The 17,758-nt window shown below is 39.6% G+C and overlaps 1 protein-coding gene across 3 annotated transcripts; it reads left to right on the top strand.

Moving 5' to 3' along the window:
• The first annotated feature begins 558 nt into the window (after positions 1–558).
• Positions 559–17,757, top strand: sqstm1 (sequestosome 1). Of its 3 annotated transcripts, XM_051859922.1 has the most exons (9): positions 559–847; positions 1,242–1,337; positions 3,316–3,689; positions 3,796–3,955; positions 4,449–4,529; positions 4,653–4,831; positions 4,920–5,008; positions 16,902–17,017; positions 17,111–17,757. In XM_051859922.1, the coding sequence occupies exons 1-9, from the start codon at positions 679–681 to the stop codon at positions 17,269–17,271; spliced, it is 1,425 nt and encodes a 474-aa protein (XP_051715882.1). In that variant the 5' UTR covers positions 559–678; the 3' UTR covers positions 17,272–17,757. The 3 variants fall into 3 exon arrangements, with proteins under 3 accessions (XP_051715882.1, XP_051715881.1, XP_051715880.1); XM_051859921.1 differs by lacking the exon at positions 16,902–17,017 and having other exon boundaries at positions 560–847; positions 4,920–5,124; XM_051859920.1 differs by lacking the exons at positions 16,902–17,017; positions 17,111–17,757 and adding an exon at positions 5,218–5,864 and having other exon boundaries at positions 560–847; positions 4,920–5,124.
• The last annotated feature ends 1 nt before the right edge of the window (position 17,758 follows it).

The following is a 17,758-nucleotide window of genomic DNA, read 5'->3' as shown; positions in this document are numbered from 1 at the left end:
CACTTTATTTAGCTGTAGCAGAAAAACAGCAGCACCCTCATCAGTTAGTAGAGCCTGAATAATGAATATCCAGAATTCATACTGACACAGCTGTATGTCTGTCACGAGCGGCAAAACAACCATTCCATCAAAATAATATGTATGTGGAAAAATATTTGTTTTTAACTGTATTGATCTATAGCAGTAGAGAGAGAGAGTTTGTCTGACATTCCCTGTCTCAAAATCACCAAATAATAGCCTAAATGTAGCTTCCATGGAGAATGAGATTACATTCACAGTATTATGACACGTGTTTATTATTAATATAACGCTGTATTGTTTGTCAGTGATCCAGTGGGTGACTTCAGAGGGAATTTCCCCTCTCATATTGCCATGTCATTCCTCAGATAGCCGAAGGCCGTCCATTCTGTTTTTAAATGTAACTCACATGACCAAAGACAACATGAACTCTGTCCTGCGAGACGCGCTTGGACACGCCTCCAAACTTGCGCTCGCTTCAACGATTGGCTGAGCGCTCGCTTGATTTGCATACGACGTTCAAGGCTTATATACGGAACTGTAGGCTGAAGTAGGAAACGCATTCTCACGCACTCAACACAGAAAGCCGTGTTCAAGAAGCGTATTTTCTGCTGCGCAACACATCCAGATTGTCGGGTTAAGACGCTATTTTTCGCTACGATGTCGATGACAGTGAAAGCTTACCTCGTCGGTAAGGAAGACTGCAACAAGGAGATCCGTCGCTTTGCCGTGGATCAGGATGTCTCAACAAGTTTTGAGTATTTGAAGAGAAAAGTGATCGATGTTTTTGTCGGTCTCGGGACTGCGCCCTTCCAAATGTTCTATAAAGGTAAGTCAGATATTCATTCTATTGCAATTGCAATTTCTCAATGTTAATATCTTAATATGAAGTTTAAATGACATTTAACAAAGTGACAATACTGTACACATACAACTTTGTCACTTTTAGGAAAATATATCTCTATATACAGGATATATTTTCAGTATTAGTGAAAAGTGTTATTGCTGAGACATCCATTATATTACAAGTGTCCTGTAAATATAGCTTTGCGTATTGACACCCACATATAAAGTTATGTGAGCATTATAATGCTATTAAATGACCATGTCATGTGAAATGAATAGGCTTATGAAATCCAGTGTTTGTACTGAGGAAGACAGAATCTTCCTAAAACATAATCACAATAGTAGTGACTTGTGAAAAATAACTCTGTTTTCTCTAGATGAGGATGGTGACATGATCGCTTTCTCCTCTGACGATGAGCTCATGATGGGGTTGGCTCTTGTGAAGGATGACACCTTCCGTCTCTTCATCAAGCGTAAGTAAACATAAGGATACAAGCTACTTCTGAGTAAGGCCTACGTTTCTGATTACTGTAACATATTTATATATATATATTCACATAGATTTTAGTGCAATTTGCTCCATATTAAAAGATTGCTTCATAAGAACTTATTACACTTGTTATGATCATCAATGTGTTGTTGCAACTCTTATATCATCCCTATCAAGGGAGTTTAACACATGCCTTTCAAACAGTAGTTCTGACCTCAAACAAATCATGTTTTTCCAAAACAAAACTTAAAATGACTTTGTCAGAGGTAGTAGGCAAAGCCTCGCCACACTTTATAAGGGTCAATGGTGTGGTTCTCTCTTTTTATGACTCTCTTAAGCTATTCAAAAATACAGTGAAATGCAGAATAATGAGTATATATATATTTTTCAATACACAATAACCTTGGGTATACTTCATTTTTTTATGCGTACACTAGTGTAAGCAGACAGTCGCACAGCCTTGGAAAGTATACTTCATTTGACTTGTACACAGGCGTTCGACGCATGCGCAGTTTTGATCAATCTCTTGCCACGAGTTACTATTCTTTCACGCCAGAGTTGTACAAATGAGGGTACTTTCTAACCTCTTCGCACAAACTCTCATATATGTAGGCCTCTATTGTCGCTGTAGCTCGCATGCGTTCCGGTCTGTTGTTTATCCAGTTTTTCTTTGACTACCTTGTGAATCGCACCCCAGGGCACGGTTGCCACCTTATGGATAAACTAATTATTGCAAAACAAAAAAAATTGAAAAGCGCACCTGCACGTTCAAGTACACGCGGTTACAAAAATCCAGTGGTGCGCGGTACAGTGCGTGCATACTCTTCTGATGATGAAATTCGCATCACGCACACTGTACGCTGACCCTAGGTAGTGTAACTATAAGAAAGTAATAAAACTCTCTTTGTGGAAAATCAAAGCCAAATCAGAATTATGTTGTCATATGACTAGAAAGCCACAAACAGGAAATATCACTGAGGACCCAAATCGCATATTCTCTGAGAAGGTACTTCTTTTGAATAAGAACTAACTTCAGCCCACAACTAAAGATTTTTCTAGTCAACTAATGGCTTAAATGAACACCAGCCGTGTTAACAATCTGTCCGTGACTTTGCCACTTCCTGTGGAGTTTTTTTCTTTTGCGATTGACTAATTCAAACTTGGTTGACTAAGCCTCTTTTCATCAACTATTAAGGGACAGCCCTACTTCAATACCATTATAACATTGTTCTACAGTATATAGTATGAATGTAATCTGGACATACTACATTCATCATGTGGTCATTGAACCTACCAGTGTCAGTTGCGTCATTTCTCTTCACCTATTGTTTTATGAATACTTTAAATTCTGTGTGACATATCTCTTTTCACCTATGTGTCAAAGTCAGTAGGTTTTAATGATAAAGTAGCTGTTTTATGAAAAGGCTTGGGTAGTTCAGATCAAATATAAAAAGAAACGCATACAATGTGGGATTTCTTTGTTTAAAACAAGTATGTGTGTGTGTGTTTAAGTGTTTGAAACCAACAAGGATAGATTACATTTTTAAGATGGGGGGACTTTTTTTTTTTTGATCATCTTGGACATCCATTGTACCTATGATTATATAGTGATGATATAGTAGCAGCCTGGCCATATATTAGTTGAACCGATTAAGACGCACAGCGTTTCTGCGATGACTTCATTCTTCTATCGGTTCTTGAGTTCATTCTTGGCCTTTGAGGCCTAGAATACTATAAAGTCTGCATTCCCTGCTATCTTTCCTGCTAATTGCCACTTACATGATATATACAATTTATTATAAGCTCTTTTGGTGGGAAAAGTGTATGACAATGACATTAAATTAAAAGAATGTGAATAGAAATTCATTAAGAGAAATTTGACCTTGAATCTCTTAAATGTCTCTAGTAAACAAAAACATCTCCAATTAATAACAATCCTGTCATATTTCTCCCCTTTTCAGAAAGAAAGGAGCACAAACGTGATTCCTCACCTCATGGGTTCCCTGGGTTCCCTGGGTTCTCATTCGCCGGGCCTCATGGAGCATCCCACTTTAGCCCTCCAGGACCTCATCACATGGGTCCACCTCCAATGGGGCCACCAGGACCACCACACATGGGGCCACAAGGACCACCTCACATGGGGCCTCCCCCTCATCACCCTCCAATGGTGCACCCAGGTGTGACCTGTGATGGATGCGAAGGGCCGGTGGCTGGAACTCGCTTCAAGTGCACCGTTTGCCCCGATTACGACTTGTGCTCCTCATGCCAGGGCAAAGGCCTCCACAAGGAGCACCCTCTCCTGCCCATCTTTCACCCTATGGCCAACCTGTTTGAGGTGAATAGCTGTTTTACTACTTTTGTGTGTGTTTTAATACATACATTTTGTTTTTCAAATGATAATGTGAACATTCTGATTAAAAGAAAAAATCTTTTGTGTGCAGTGGTTCCCCCGTGGGAAGTTTTGGCGTAAGATGAGACACTGCATGTGGGCAAATAACCAGGCTCAGGCTCATGCTCAGGCTCAAGCCCAAAACCAGGCTCAGCCAGGTCCATCTGGAGACCAGCAAAACCAGGATGCTTCTGAGAACATGAGAGAGGACGGTAAGACACCGTCAATCAAAGTAGCATAAAATATAACAATGGCTGTGTCCGGAAGCTGAAAAACGCTTCCTCCGTAGGCAGCATAATGAGCTAGGAATGAAACCGGGCACATCTGATACCAATGATCGTGTCACATCCTGTGTACTGAGATACCTTCATCTGATCAATCTTTGATCGGCACAGATGTGTCCTTCGCTGCCTATAATATCCCACTATCCTGTGCGTTTCATTCCGTGACAGTTGAGCTAAAAAATTAAATGGCCTCTGAAAGTTGCGGTTGGTGGTCAGTTTGTGTGTAACACAAACAACAAAAAATTATTCTAGTCATTTGCTTAGTAATCACCAAAGCTGTGAAGTCATTGAAGTCAACAAGTCAGCTGCCTTAGCCTTTGGATGCAGCCATTGTCCAATTTCACTTGGACAAGAACATTTTTGTGGATGAAAACTATTGTTACAATAATGTAGACCAACATTCAAATTTTTTTATCTATAGGTGCTACTGCCTCTTCCCAGGCTAATATGGAGTACCTGAAGAACATTGGAGAGGGAGTGGCGGCCATGTTGAGCCCTCTTGGTGAGTCCCTTCTTGGGTTTATTACTGATATTTTTTTTAACTTTACCAAGCATTTTTGGTTTTAACACCATCCGGATGCTTCTTTGATTGGCATGTTAGCTAAAAATGCTTCTTTCTTTGCAGGCATAGATGTGGACATCGATGTTGAGCATGAGGGGAAGCGTAGCAAAGTCACGCCAACTCCTCCTGCCTCCAGTGGACCACCTAGTGCTCGGAGCGACAGCGGCTCCGTAGGGCTTCTCTCCAGAGGCTCTGGTCCAGGAAGTCAGGCCACTGAAGAGAGCATCACTGAGGGAGCAAAGGTAATTGTGATATTTGGCGTTTGCCAAGGCATTCGATCAAGCCTAAACCTCCTGCTAACATTCAGTCTTTCTATTCTTGCTCCCAAAGGGGCAGAAAGACCAAGGCAGTGATGAGGAATGGACTCATCTCAGCTCTAAAGAGGTGGACCCCTCCACAGGAGAGCTGCAGTCCCTCAGGTTGGAGCAGGACGGGGCAGATCTTCCCACTCCACTAAGTACCGCCTCCAGCACAAGCAACACACAGGGTCCCACCGGTCTGCGCGAGGCAGCTCTATACCCACACCTTCCTCAAGGTATAGTGCATCGTCATTGAGCTGACGCCCAGCGGATAATTCCAGGTCTCCGTTTATCAATTCAAGCAACCTAATTTGTGTCCTCTCCCTCAGATGCAGACCCCAGGCTGGTGGAGTCTCTCTCTCAGATGCTCTCCATGGGCTTCACCGATGAGGGTGGATGGCTAACCAGACTGCTCCATGCCAAGAATTTTGACATTGGATCTGCTCTGGACACCATCCAGTACTCCAAAACACCCGGCCCAAAGAAGTAGAGGAGGAGCGCAGGAATACAGAAGACCTGGGCCATATCTAATGATGTTTGCAACTTCTGGCTTATTTTCTACTAAAATAATCTTTCCATTCTTTTATGACAGATTTTTGCCGTAAATGTTAACACTATCAATTACTCAGGTGATGAGCACATACTTAAGTTCATTATTGGGCTTTTATGCAAAATATATATAAATATTCAACATTTCTGTCATTAGAACACTTCATGCTACAATGATCATTATTATTATCATCATTTATGCATATTGTTTTAAGGTTGTTGTTAAGTAGAGCTCTATATTTGTGTAATCATAGTTTATGGATGTTCTATTTGCATTTCCATAATTAAGCAGAGTTTTTAGTTGAAGCAAAACCCTGGGGGTATTTTTATTCTCAGTTTGAATAAACAGATGGAATTGGGTAAATGTCACTGTAGGTCTTCTAAAATTCCTGTCCTTCTATTCGCAATAAAAAGCTTCTCCAAAATATTTGTTGTATTTGGATTTTTTTTTAAATGTGCAAGACTTTGAGCAACAGTTTAACTACCAATGCATTTTTATATTTATTGAGGAGAACATTGTAACATCATACAACTTTGTTCGTTAGACGTCCTTGAAAGAAAACATTTAAAATATTCTTAAAACGTGTCATCAAAGTCTTCATCGGTAAGGAACAGGGAGTTGAAAGAAAGCTTTGAACATGGCGTCTTGGCCAGTGGAGGCTGTTCACAGACCGGGTTGTCAAAATCCGAAGGCCTGGAGGTGTGACTCTTGGATACATTTCCATCCACACAAACACCACTGTTTACCTTTTCATCCGATGGATATCTGCGCTCATTACAATCCACACCCAAGTCTTCTGCTTCTGTGAAATAAGGCGTCACTGTGTTGTCATTGTAATGAGAGAGATTATGAGCTTGATAATCATACTCTTCCTCATCCCGAAGACTTGAGAAGTGAACTAATCATTTCTGTTTCCTGTACAGAAGCTATAGGATGTTGCGCATGTGCAGTCAACACAAAATGAACGAATCACTCTAAAGTAAAATTTAAAGTATTACATTAAGACCATGTGTTATTTTATTTTAAAATGACTTCAATACTCAAGATTTAACAAAACTATATTTTCTAAATTGCCTAAATGGCAAAATTAGTACAATGATAACTATATCATGACAATATCTTTATAGAAAAATCCTAATACTGAACATGTTATTGCATCATCATGAGTCATGTTTTTCCCTTATGAAAATTAACCATGGTTTTATTATTGTAAAAGTATAGTAACCATGTTTTTTTGGAGCGGATTGGTTACCAGAGTTTTACTGCAAATACCATAATGAAATTATGGGTAGTGTAGCAAAACCATTGTTAATTCGTGTTTACCATGGTTTAACTATAGTATGTTTTTTTTTTTTTTTTTTTAACCATAGTTCATTTTCATAAGGGTTGTTGCTGCCCTAGCTCCAGGGCTGGAGTGGGACTCATTTTCAGCCCTGGAGTTTCATGCCTTAGACCGGGCCACTTTAATTCCCGACTGACTATATTAAAATAATGTAATTAAAACCTCAGTATATAAGTCTGCAAATTGTGCACTGTTCTCTACAGCCTTGTAATTAATTGTATTTTTCAAAAAATATTATTTCCAATTCAGTGCAAAAATGCTAAAATTTGATATAGTCATTTTTTATTGTCATAATAATGATTTTATAACGTGAACCATTGATTCATTCTTTAGTGACTTTAGTTAAAAATTCATGTTATTTTAATTTTTTTTAAGTGTTTGCTTTCCAGTAGATGGCATCAATCGTCCACTAAACCCAGGCACATTTTTTTTATGTCTATCACTTTGAATGAAATTGAGAAATGTAGATCTTTTGAGGCTTTAACATAAAATTTTTCCTATTTTATATAAAAGTATATACTTATTATATACAATTATTACAAACTGAGGCAAATAAATAACAAAAAATACCATAAATCCCCCAAAACTGCACAACTTTACAGTAAAAATATTAAATTGAGCGATATCACGTTTGTTTAAAAAAAAAAGTTACATTATGTTACAAAATCACATTTTACTGTCTGGTTATGTAAGCTAGTTGGACAGAAAAATGAATATTGTTGCCCAATGTGTAGCATATTAGCAAGAAACATAGCATAACATAAATGATAGGCCCTATATTTTATTATTTGCCTACTATTACGATATGAAAAATATCTGCATACATGCCTTTATCTTTTGCATGTTTCCCCTCTTCTTTTTTATTTATTTAGGCAACCTAAATCGGCCTCCGGTGGCTTAGACCATTTTTCTTACAATTTAGTGTTGATTTAGAACTTGCCTCTCAAGGACCTTGCCCCTCTCCCGCTCTCCCTACACACCTCATCCCTTCTTCTCGTATTCTTTTGAGTGAGAGTTCTTCTCCGGGCGCACACTCCGAGTCCCTCCCGACCTGGTTAATTGACCACACGGTGTAATGATACCATTGACGTTACGTGCAAATGAGCGGTAAAAACCCGAGCGCGCATTCGTTTTTTTTTTTCTTGCGCGGGTGTCCCGTGCCGCCCCCGGCAAGATGCCGCCCTGGGCCGTTGCCCATGCATAAATTCGCCACTGACTGATTTTAAGGAAAAAGGTACTCAGCTTAGTACATTTTCGCCGCGTCGCCAGTTTCTAGAGCATCCATATTTCAACCTAGTGCCATGACAACACCGGCCCTCGTGGCCAAAAAAACAGACCGGCACACCGGGAATTCTCCCGGTGCTCCCGATTAGCCAATCCGGGCTTGCCTAGCTCGCTCTAAATTACTACTGTAACCTTACAATACATAATGATGTCCTTTAGCATACAGTATTTTGAGTGATGATATAATGAAGCTGCTACTGCTAACAGTTGGTAGCAGTTTAATGCTTAACTAAGTAAATAAAGACAAAACTACAATAGCCCATTTACAGATGACACTGACCTGCAGTTAAGTCCTGAATAGGTCAGTAGTTTTGCCTCTCTGCTCCACCTGGGCGCTTCCACCAAGTGGTATTCACTGCAGTCTATGAGGGCCAGCTCCGCCTCTCTGGACGTCCAGTGGCGTGGAGGGATAGAGTTGTAGGTAGGGTTAGGGTAGGATTAGGGTGTCGCTCCTCCTCGCTGGACGTCTAGCGAGGGGGAGCTAACGTAAGCTCCACCCATTTGCTCGTCAGCGAGCACCTTCTCACTTTTTGACCAGGTATTTTCTGCTGCGCAACACATCCAGATTGTCGGTTTAAGACGCTATTTTTCGCTACGATGTCGACGACAGTGAAAGCTTACCTCGTCGGTAAGGAAGACTCCAACGAGGAGATCAGTTGCTTTACCGTGCATCAGCGAGACTTAACAAGTTTCAAGATTTTGAAGAGAAAAGTGTTCGAAGTTTTTCTCTGTCTGGGGAATGCACCCTTCCAAATGTACTATAAAGGTAAGTCAGATTTTAATTCTAGAATGTCTTCAAATGTATTGCACATTCATGTAAACATACAATTATTGTCGTCTCTCAATTGTAATGCCTTATGATAAGTGAGATTCCACAAATTGACAATACTGTCACTTCTAGGAAAATAAATCTATTCAAAATGAAATACAATATTAACAAGATATTTAGTTTTCGTTTTTTTTTTTTTTCAGTATTAGTGAGAGGCCTATTTTTGAGCCATCCACCATATTACTTACAAGCATAAACTGTAAAAAAAAAAAAAAAAAAAAAAAAAATTATGGACGCACCTTCACTCTCTTCCATTGTAGTAAGTGAAGACCCTGGCTGCATCCGAAAACCTAGGCAGCTGACTTGATGCCTCGATGCCTTATCAGGCAATGACTTGTAAGGCAGCGTTTTTGCATTAAGGCACCTCACGAAACTGATTTCAGACAGACTTCTGAGGCAGCGTAATTGTTTATTTAATTACTACAGTAGTAATTTCTCGCTAGAAATGACATAAAAAGTGGATAATGTTGGTCACTGACCAGCAAACGCAACTTTCGGACGCCATCTTTATTTTTCTAGCACAGGATTGTGGGATATCAAACACAGCGAAGGATACATCTATGCTGCCTTCAGAAATCGATCAGATGAAGGTATCTCAGGGAAACAGGAAGTGAAGCTAACATTGGATTCGGGCGTGCCTTGATGCCTTCCTACCTTGAAATGTGTCCTCCGAAGGCAGCGTTTTCCAGTTTTCCGACGCAGGCCGGGTCTCCTTCAGGACCCCGGCGGTAATGCATTTATCGTTTATGGTTATAACCATGCTTAACAATGTATTTTTTCCCACTTAATAAACTATTGTTAAATAAGATAATAATAAAGACATAACATAAACCAAGATAATGTTTGTTGCAACACACTTTGTTCTTTAAAAGTAATTTAATATTAATTACACACAGTAATAGAAATGTGGTACAGTATATAATAATACTATAATAAAATTTGAATAAATAAATTCTCGTGCTAAATACACACAAACACCATGACACACCTAATAGCCTATAGTGTAATATAATTAAATTATTTCATTATCTGGATGACGTGATAATAATAATACGAAAAATTACACGAATAATACAAACATATTACAGTTATTATAATAAATGAAATATTTGGAAATTTAACACGTATATGTAGGGTAAGTTTAGATAGGCCAAGTGTATAAAGCTAAGGTTGCAGGCTAATTGGGTAGATGTATGCTATGTTAAAACATAGCTAACTAAAAAAACAATAAGAATGATAAATGCTTGATTTCACAACCTATAGCTTCACTTATATACTAGTATATGAACCAAGTAATTTAAACAACATTAATGGTCATTATAACGCATTTTAAACTATATAGATCATGCCGTTATTTTGCACGAAATGTAATCAGGCCCTAAAAATACTACCCATTAAAAGTCCGCTGAACCAATGGGATCACTGCGGGGCCCTGAAGGAGACCCGATGTCTGGGGTGACTCGATTTCTGACCACACCGCCAGTGTCTCAAGTCTGCGCAGTAGTGAGCGTGAAGTGGATATCAAGGTCCCGCCCACACTCCCGCAGAAACGGTTAATAAAGCAGAACAACTCATTATGTCGGTGTGAAATAAACAGTTCTGGAAATGTAGAAATTAAAGTTAAAGCTCCAATCTCCTCTTGATAGTGATGGGCAAATGAAGCCACATGAAGCACTGGGACATTCTAAAACACTTAACGTGAAAAATGCTTAACGTGGCTTAATGTACTAAGACAGACCAAACTCACTAAACAAACATCATACTAATAAAGTATACTATCTACAAAAAATCAGATGAGCCTTGAATATGAGCTTAAAGGTGCCCTAGAACACTATTTCACAAGATGTAATATGAGTCTAAGGTGTCCCCAGAATGTGTCTGTGAAGTTTCAGCTAAAAATACCCCATAGATTTTTTATTATACCATGTTTTAACTGCCTATTTTGGGGTGGAATTAAAAATGTGGCGATTCAGTGCGTGTACACCTTTAAATGCTCATGCTCCCCGCCCCCAAGCTCGCGACTCTATAATACATTGCATAAACAATAGAATAAGTTCACACAGTAAATATAACTCTCAAAATGGATCTTTACAACATGTTTGTGATGCAGCATATCAGATCAGATCAGACCGTGAATACAGTACGAAACAATGGTACCTTTAACCACATTTAACAATACATTAGCAACATGTTAACGGAACATTTAGAAAGACAATTTACAAATATCACTAAATATATCATGATATCATGGATCATGAACAGTTATTATAGATCTATCTGCCATTTTCGCTATTGTCCTTGCTTGTTTTACAATACCTGCATAACTTCTGATGACTCTTTTCTGGCTTGTCTAATGCTTAGAACATGAGCTTGTATATGCAAAAGTTGGGGGCGTACATACCAATGATCCCGACTGTTGCATCACAGTCGGTGTTATGTTGAGATTCGCCTGTTTTTCTGTGGTCTTTTGCACAAACGAGATTTACATATGAAGGAGGAAACAATGGTGTTTGAGACTCTATGTCATTTCCAAGTACAGAACTCTTATTATTCAACTATGCAAAGGTAAATTCAATTTTACAATCTTGGGCACCTTTAACATGTTATTAAACGCGTTACGTTCATATTTAAGGCTCATCTGATTTTTTGTAGATAGTATACTTTATTAGTATGATGTTTAGTGAGTTTGGTCTGTTAATATCACTGTCTTAGTGCATTAAGCCACGTTAAGCATTTTAGAATGTCCCTTTCCCCTCATTGTTTCCGGAAAAGATTCAAAGCTTCAAGAGTGTCGAAAAGAGTGCCATCTGATGTTCAGTAAAAAATAAAGCAGCCAAAACCCTGTGAAAGAAGCTTCGTCGGACGAAGCAGCCACCACAGTTTCATGTTACGTGCTCAAATAAAAGCCTAATAGTGTGCGCGTGTGTGTTGAATTTATCTCTGTGATAAATTAATTTACCCGTTAAACTGTGGCATTTAATGCCAGCGTGAATATCAATATGATGTAACAGAAGAATAAATGTACACATATTAGAATTACATATGGCAAATATTTTATTTTCCTGAAATAATTTGTATTCTTCATATTACTTGTATGACTGGGTATTTAAAAATGTAATTGAATAACTCTGAATGAAAACCTACTCATAAAGTAAGATCTGGGGGTTCGAACTTTACGACACGCAAAGTGAATCGTGCACGTGATTGGACAGAAAGTGAGGCTTCGTTTGTCATTGGTCACGTGATTTCTACGTTACCAACACAAGCCTCGAATCGAGGCTTCATCTGGCACGCCCATTTATGCTCGGCACAAGCTCCGAAGCCTCGGTTCAAATGTCACATCACTACCTCTTGAAGATCCAGAAAAAAGTCTGTTGGTGCTTCAGTGACTACTTTGCTCAGAGAAGCTGTCAATCATGACGTCAAAACCCATGTTTTTATAGCATCAAATAACTAACTAAAACCAAACTTATTTAAACTAATACTTGAACTAACATCAGCCTAAAAACTGCCTAAAATGACAGAAACTGTCTTTGGAAAAGAAATGTTTAAAGTGTAATTTGATTGTTTAGTTTGTCTCGCGTCCCATTACATTTGATGGAGAGGGTGGGGTTTATGATCTATACAGCTTCCAGCCACCCGGAGGCGATCGAGACGCTTTGGCTTCACTTTTCAGGACTCATGTGGCATGCTGAGAAGCGTTTCACTGCAGCCTGCAGTGGATGTCCAACCCAGCCCACATCCAAGTGTGATGTCAGAAGTCAGGCCCATGCCGCCCTACAGCCGATTTTATTGATCACAGCATTATAGCCTATTCCCTACACCAAACACTGATCCCTAAACCTACCCGTCACTGTAACCTTAATAAATGAAATTAGCTGGATTTCTGGTGAAGTGGTTTGAGGGAAAATCGCGTGCTTATCCTCATTAACTTTGAACATCGAGAAGACTTAACCCTCACACCCAATTCTTTATCATTTACTTATTATACACTATATTGCCAAAAGTATTGGGACACCCCTCCAAATCACTGAATTCAGGTGTTCCAATCACTTCCATGGCCACAGGTGTATAAAATCAAGCACCTAGGCATAGAGACTGTGCCACCTGTGCAATAAGTCCATTCGTGAAATTTCCTCACTACTAAATATTCCACGGTCAACTGTTAGTGGCGTCATAACAAAGTGGAAGCAATTGGGAACAACAGCAACTCAGCCACGAAGTGGTAGGCCACGTAAAATCACAGAGCGGAGTCAGCGCACGCTGAGGCACACAGTGCGCAGAAGTCGCCAACTTTCTGCAGACTCAATAGCTGCAGACCTCCAAACTTAATGTGGCTTTCAGATTAGCTCAAGAACAGTGTGTAGAGAGCTTCATGGAATGGGTTTCCATGGCCGAGCAGCTGCATCCAAGCCTTACATCACCAAGTGCAATGCAAAGCGTCGGATGCAGTGGTGTAAAGCACACCGTCACTGGACTCTAGAGCAGTGGAGACGTGTTCTCTGGAGTGACCAATCACGCTTCTCTGTCTGGCAATCTGATGGATGAGTCTGGGTTTGGCGGTGGCCAGGAGAACGGTACTTGCCTGACTGCATTGAGCCAAGTGTAAAGTTTGGTGGAGGGGGGATTATGGTGTGGGGTTGTTTTTCAGGGGTTGTGCTTGACCCCTTAATTCCAGTGAAAGGAACTCTTAATGCTTCAGCATACCAAGACATTTTGGACAATTTCATGCTCCCAACTTTGTGGGAACAGTTTGGGGATGACCCCTTCCTGTTCCAACATGACTGTGCACCAGTGTACAAAGCAAGGTCCATAAAGACATGGATGAGCGAGTTTAGTGTGGAGGAACTTGACTGGCCTGCACAGAGTCCTGACCTCAACCACCTTTGGGATGAATTAGAGCGGAGACTGTGAGCCAGGCCTTCTCGCCAACATCACTGCCTGACCTCACAAATGCGCTTCTAGAAGAATGGTCAAAAATTCCCATAAACACACTCCTAAACCTTGTGGAAAGCCTTCCCAGAAGAGTTGAAGCTGTTATAGCTGCAAAGGTTGGGCCAACTCCAAATTAAACCCTACGGATTAAGAATGGGATGTCATTAAAGTTCATGGGAACGTAAAGGCAGGCGTCCCAAAACTTTTGGCAATATAGTGTATTTGACCACACTGAAAGCCACATAAAACCTACCTTTACACCTGAAACACTCAAAACCTACCATTACGCTGAAAAACCCTTTCAATCGGAAACCTACATACTACAAATAGGGGTTTCCAGGGCGACACAGGGATGGGGAGACACCATAGAAATACATATTTATTATGTCACGGGATGAACAAACGACTCAGATTGGGAGGTGAGGTAAACTAACAGACTGTTAAAATGAACTAACAGACCAAGTGAAGCAATGAATTAATTGTTTCTGTTTCTCATTTGGTCTTGCATTGCAGTTTTTTTTTCTTTTTCTTGATATGTTTTGGAATTTGGCTATTATCATGTAACATTTTAATTATATTCTGCTGAAATGAACGAAATGACTTGAAAAAAGATTAGTTCGTTTTTGATGAACGAGATTCAAAGATCCGAGTCAGTGAAATGATCCGAACTTCCCATCACGGGCGTGCCTTATGACATCACACTTGGATGTGGGCGGAGTTGGATGTCCACCACAGGCTGCAGCTAGCCCTACTTGGGCACGCTTGCTTACAAGTAATAGGCTTCTATATTGTAAAATATAGTTTTGCATATTGACAAAGTTTTGTGGGCATTATAATGCTATTACCATAAATGACCATGTCATGTGAAATGAATGTTATATCCAGTGTTTGTACTTCGGCTGAATCTACTTTCAATAAATCAAAACATAATCACAATAGTAGTGACGTGTGAAAAATAACTCTCTGTTTTCTCTAGATGAGGATGGTGACATGGTCGCTTTCTCCTCTGACGATGAGCTGAACATTGGTTTGGCTCATATGAAGGATGACAGCTTCCGTCTCTTCATCAAGCGTAAGTAAACATAAGGATACAAGCTACTTCTGAGTACAGCCTACGTTTCTGATTATTGAAACATTGCATATCTATTCAATAGATTTTAGTTAGAACTTATTACACTTGTTATCATCATTTGCTGCTACAATGTGTCTGTTGCAACTCTTATATCAAGGGCACGAGTTTAACACATGCCTTTTAGACAGAAGACTGACAGTAGTTCTAACCTCAAACCCCAAACAAATAAATAAATAAAACTTAAAAACCAAATGACATACTACATTCATTATGTTGTCATTGAATGTTGTGTCCCTTCTCTTCACCTACTGTTTTATGAATACTATGGATGCACTGAAAATTATCGTCCAAAAATGGCATTTTTGGTTTTTGGCCGAAAGAGAAAAAAGTCTGAAAATATATGCCACGCCGTTCAGAGTTCAGGTTTCACTCTTTTGCATCACTTTTCTTGTAACTTTGCACCGGCACCGCTTCTAAGTGGTGTCTAAAGATGCACAAAGAACTTCACAGGAAGTGGTGAATTTACGCAGTCCGTGAGGGACAGATCATTAATGTCTTATCTATGTGGCTTATCATCTAAAACATGTAAGTAGTAGCAACTTTAAATGGCCGCTCACTCTAACGTTAAAGGATTAGTTCGCTTTCAAATGAAAATTAGCCCAAGCTTTACTCACCCTCAAGCCATCCTAGGTGTATATGACTTTCTTCTTTCTGATAAACATAATCGAAGAAATATTAATAAATATCCTCATGCATCCGAGCTTTATAACGGCAGTGAACAGGATGAATGAGTATGAGCTGAAGAAAGTGTCTCCATCCACATTCATCCATCATAAATAGCTCCGGGGGGATAATAAAGGCCTTCTGAAGTGAAGCGATAAAATTTGTGTAAAAAAAATATCCATATTCAAACAAGTTATGAAGTCAAATATTGAAGAGAAGAGAAAGAAAAAAATGAAAAGGGTGAAATGTGACGTTCAGGCACTCCTGTAGCATTTGCGTGGTGATACATTTTCTAGTTTCTTCGTGTTGGGGAAATCACGCATTTATATTACACTGTTTCCTATTGCAGGTGCTAACCATGACCGGGATTGGAATCCAGCTAATGACTATATGTAATTTCATTAAATAAATACATTTTTGAATGCATACTGTTCCAAGGTTAATAAAATATACATATATTTAGTTGAGCTTTTTGACATTCTTTTGTTATTAAATAAATTAATGGAACAGTGTTACTATTTAGTAGTTTTAGTTATTGTATTGATTAAGCATTTTAGGTTACATGTTCAAACAAGACACTTGCCAATCTGTTATTTGTAATAAACAAACATGCAACCCATAAAATAATAACTATGCTGAAAAATGTATGTCACAAAATGTATATACAAATGTTATATTGTTGCAGTGTACTGATGTGTACTGACTAACGTGTTGTATAAAACAGTCAAAAAGCAATCACTTTCCAATTTGTTTTTATTTTACAATTATGCCAACAGAACAGAAATAAATATTAAATTAAATAATCTAAATATAATGTCTCAGAGGGAAGAGGTGAGACCGCAGTTCCTGAGGGTTCCAGGTGATGCAGGAGACTGTGAGAGGCCATGTGCCAGAACAGGGACCAGTGAAGGGTATGAGAAACCCAAGATATAGGTGGCACTGCTTGTGACCAGGGTGGAAGAACCCAGTGTCATTGTGGAGGAGGATGGTCAACGAACAGCCTCCGGATCTGTAATGGTGTGATTCTCACTGATGTCAAAGAAGCCCTCATCTTCATCTCGCTCCTCCACACTGAGGTCATCAATAAGCTCTGCTGTCTGCTCAGAGTCTGGGTTCATGTCCTGCAGTGCCTGGCCAGTCTGCTGGAACAGACACTGCACTCCAATGAGATCACCTAAAATAAGAACAATAAACAAAAGACCAAGGCAGTGATGAGGAATGGACTCATCTCAGCTCTAAAGAGGTGGACCCCTCCACAGGAGAGCTGCAGTCCCTCAGGTTGGAGCAGGACGGGGCAGATCTTCCCACCCCACTAAGTACCGCCTCCAGCACAAGCAACACACAGGGTCCCACCGGTCTGCGCGAGGCAGCTCTATACCCACACCTTCCTCAAGGTATAGTGCATCGTCATTGAGCTGACGCCCAGCGGATAATTCCAGGTCTCCGTTTATCAATTCAAGCAACCTAATTTGTGTCCTCTCCCTCAGATGCAGACCCCAGGCTGGTGGAGTCTCTCTCTCAGATGCTCTCCATGGGCTTCACCGATGAGGGTGGATGGCTAACCAGACTGCTCCATGCCAAGAATTTTGACATTGGATCTGCTCTGGACACCATCCAGTACTCCAAAACACCCGGCCCAAAGAAGTAGAGGAGGAGCGCAGGAATACAGAAGACCTGGGCCATATCTAATGATGTTTGCAACTTCTGGCCTATTTTCTACTAAAACAATCTTTCCATTCTTTTATTACAGATTTTTGCCGTAAATGTTAACACTATCAATTACTCAGGTGATGAGCACATACTTAAGTTCATTATTGGGCTTTTATGCAAAATATATATAAATATTCAACATTTCTGTCATTAGAACACTTCATGCTATAATGATCATTATTATCATCATCATTTATGCATATTGTTTTAAGGTTGTTGTTAAGTAGAGCTCTATATTTGTGTAATCATAGTTTATGGATGTTCTATTTGCATTTCCATAATTAAGCAGAGTTTTTAGTTGAAGCAAAACCCTGGGGGTATTTTTATTCTCAGTTTGAATAAACAGATGGAATTGGGTAAATGTCACTGTAGGTCTTCTAAAATTCCTGTCCTTCTATTCGCAATAAAAAGCTTCTCCAAAATAT

Source organism: Ctenopharyngodon idella, chromosome 14 (genome assembly GCF_019924925.1).
Source record: "Ctenopharyngodon idella isolate HZGC_01 chromosome 14, HZGC01, whole genome shotgun sequence".
Taxonomy (NCBI): Eukaryota; Metazoa; Chordata; class Actinopteri; order Cypriniformes; family Xenocyprididae; genus Ctenopharyngodon; species Ctenopharyngodon idella.
This window is presented reverse-complemented; position numbering and strand designations above follow the sequence as displayed.

Excerpts from the sequence above, each read along its gene's own strand:
- sqstm1 (XM_051859922.1), top strand. The coding sequence starts at position 679 with ATGTCGATGACAGTGAAAGCTTACCTCGTCGGTAAGGAAGACTGCAAC. Across the intron at positions 848-1,241 it reads CTTCCAAATGTTCTATAAAG|ATGAGGATGGTGACATGATC; the intron begins GTAAGTCAGATA and ends TGTTTTCTCTAG. Across the intron at positions 3,956-4,448 it reads TGAGAACATGAGAGAGGACG|GTGCTACTGCCTCTTCCCAG; the intron begins GTAAGACACCGT and ends TTTTATCTATAG.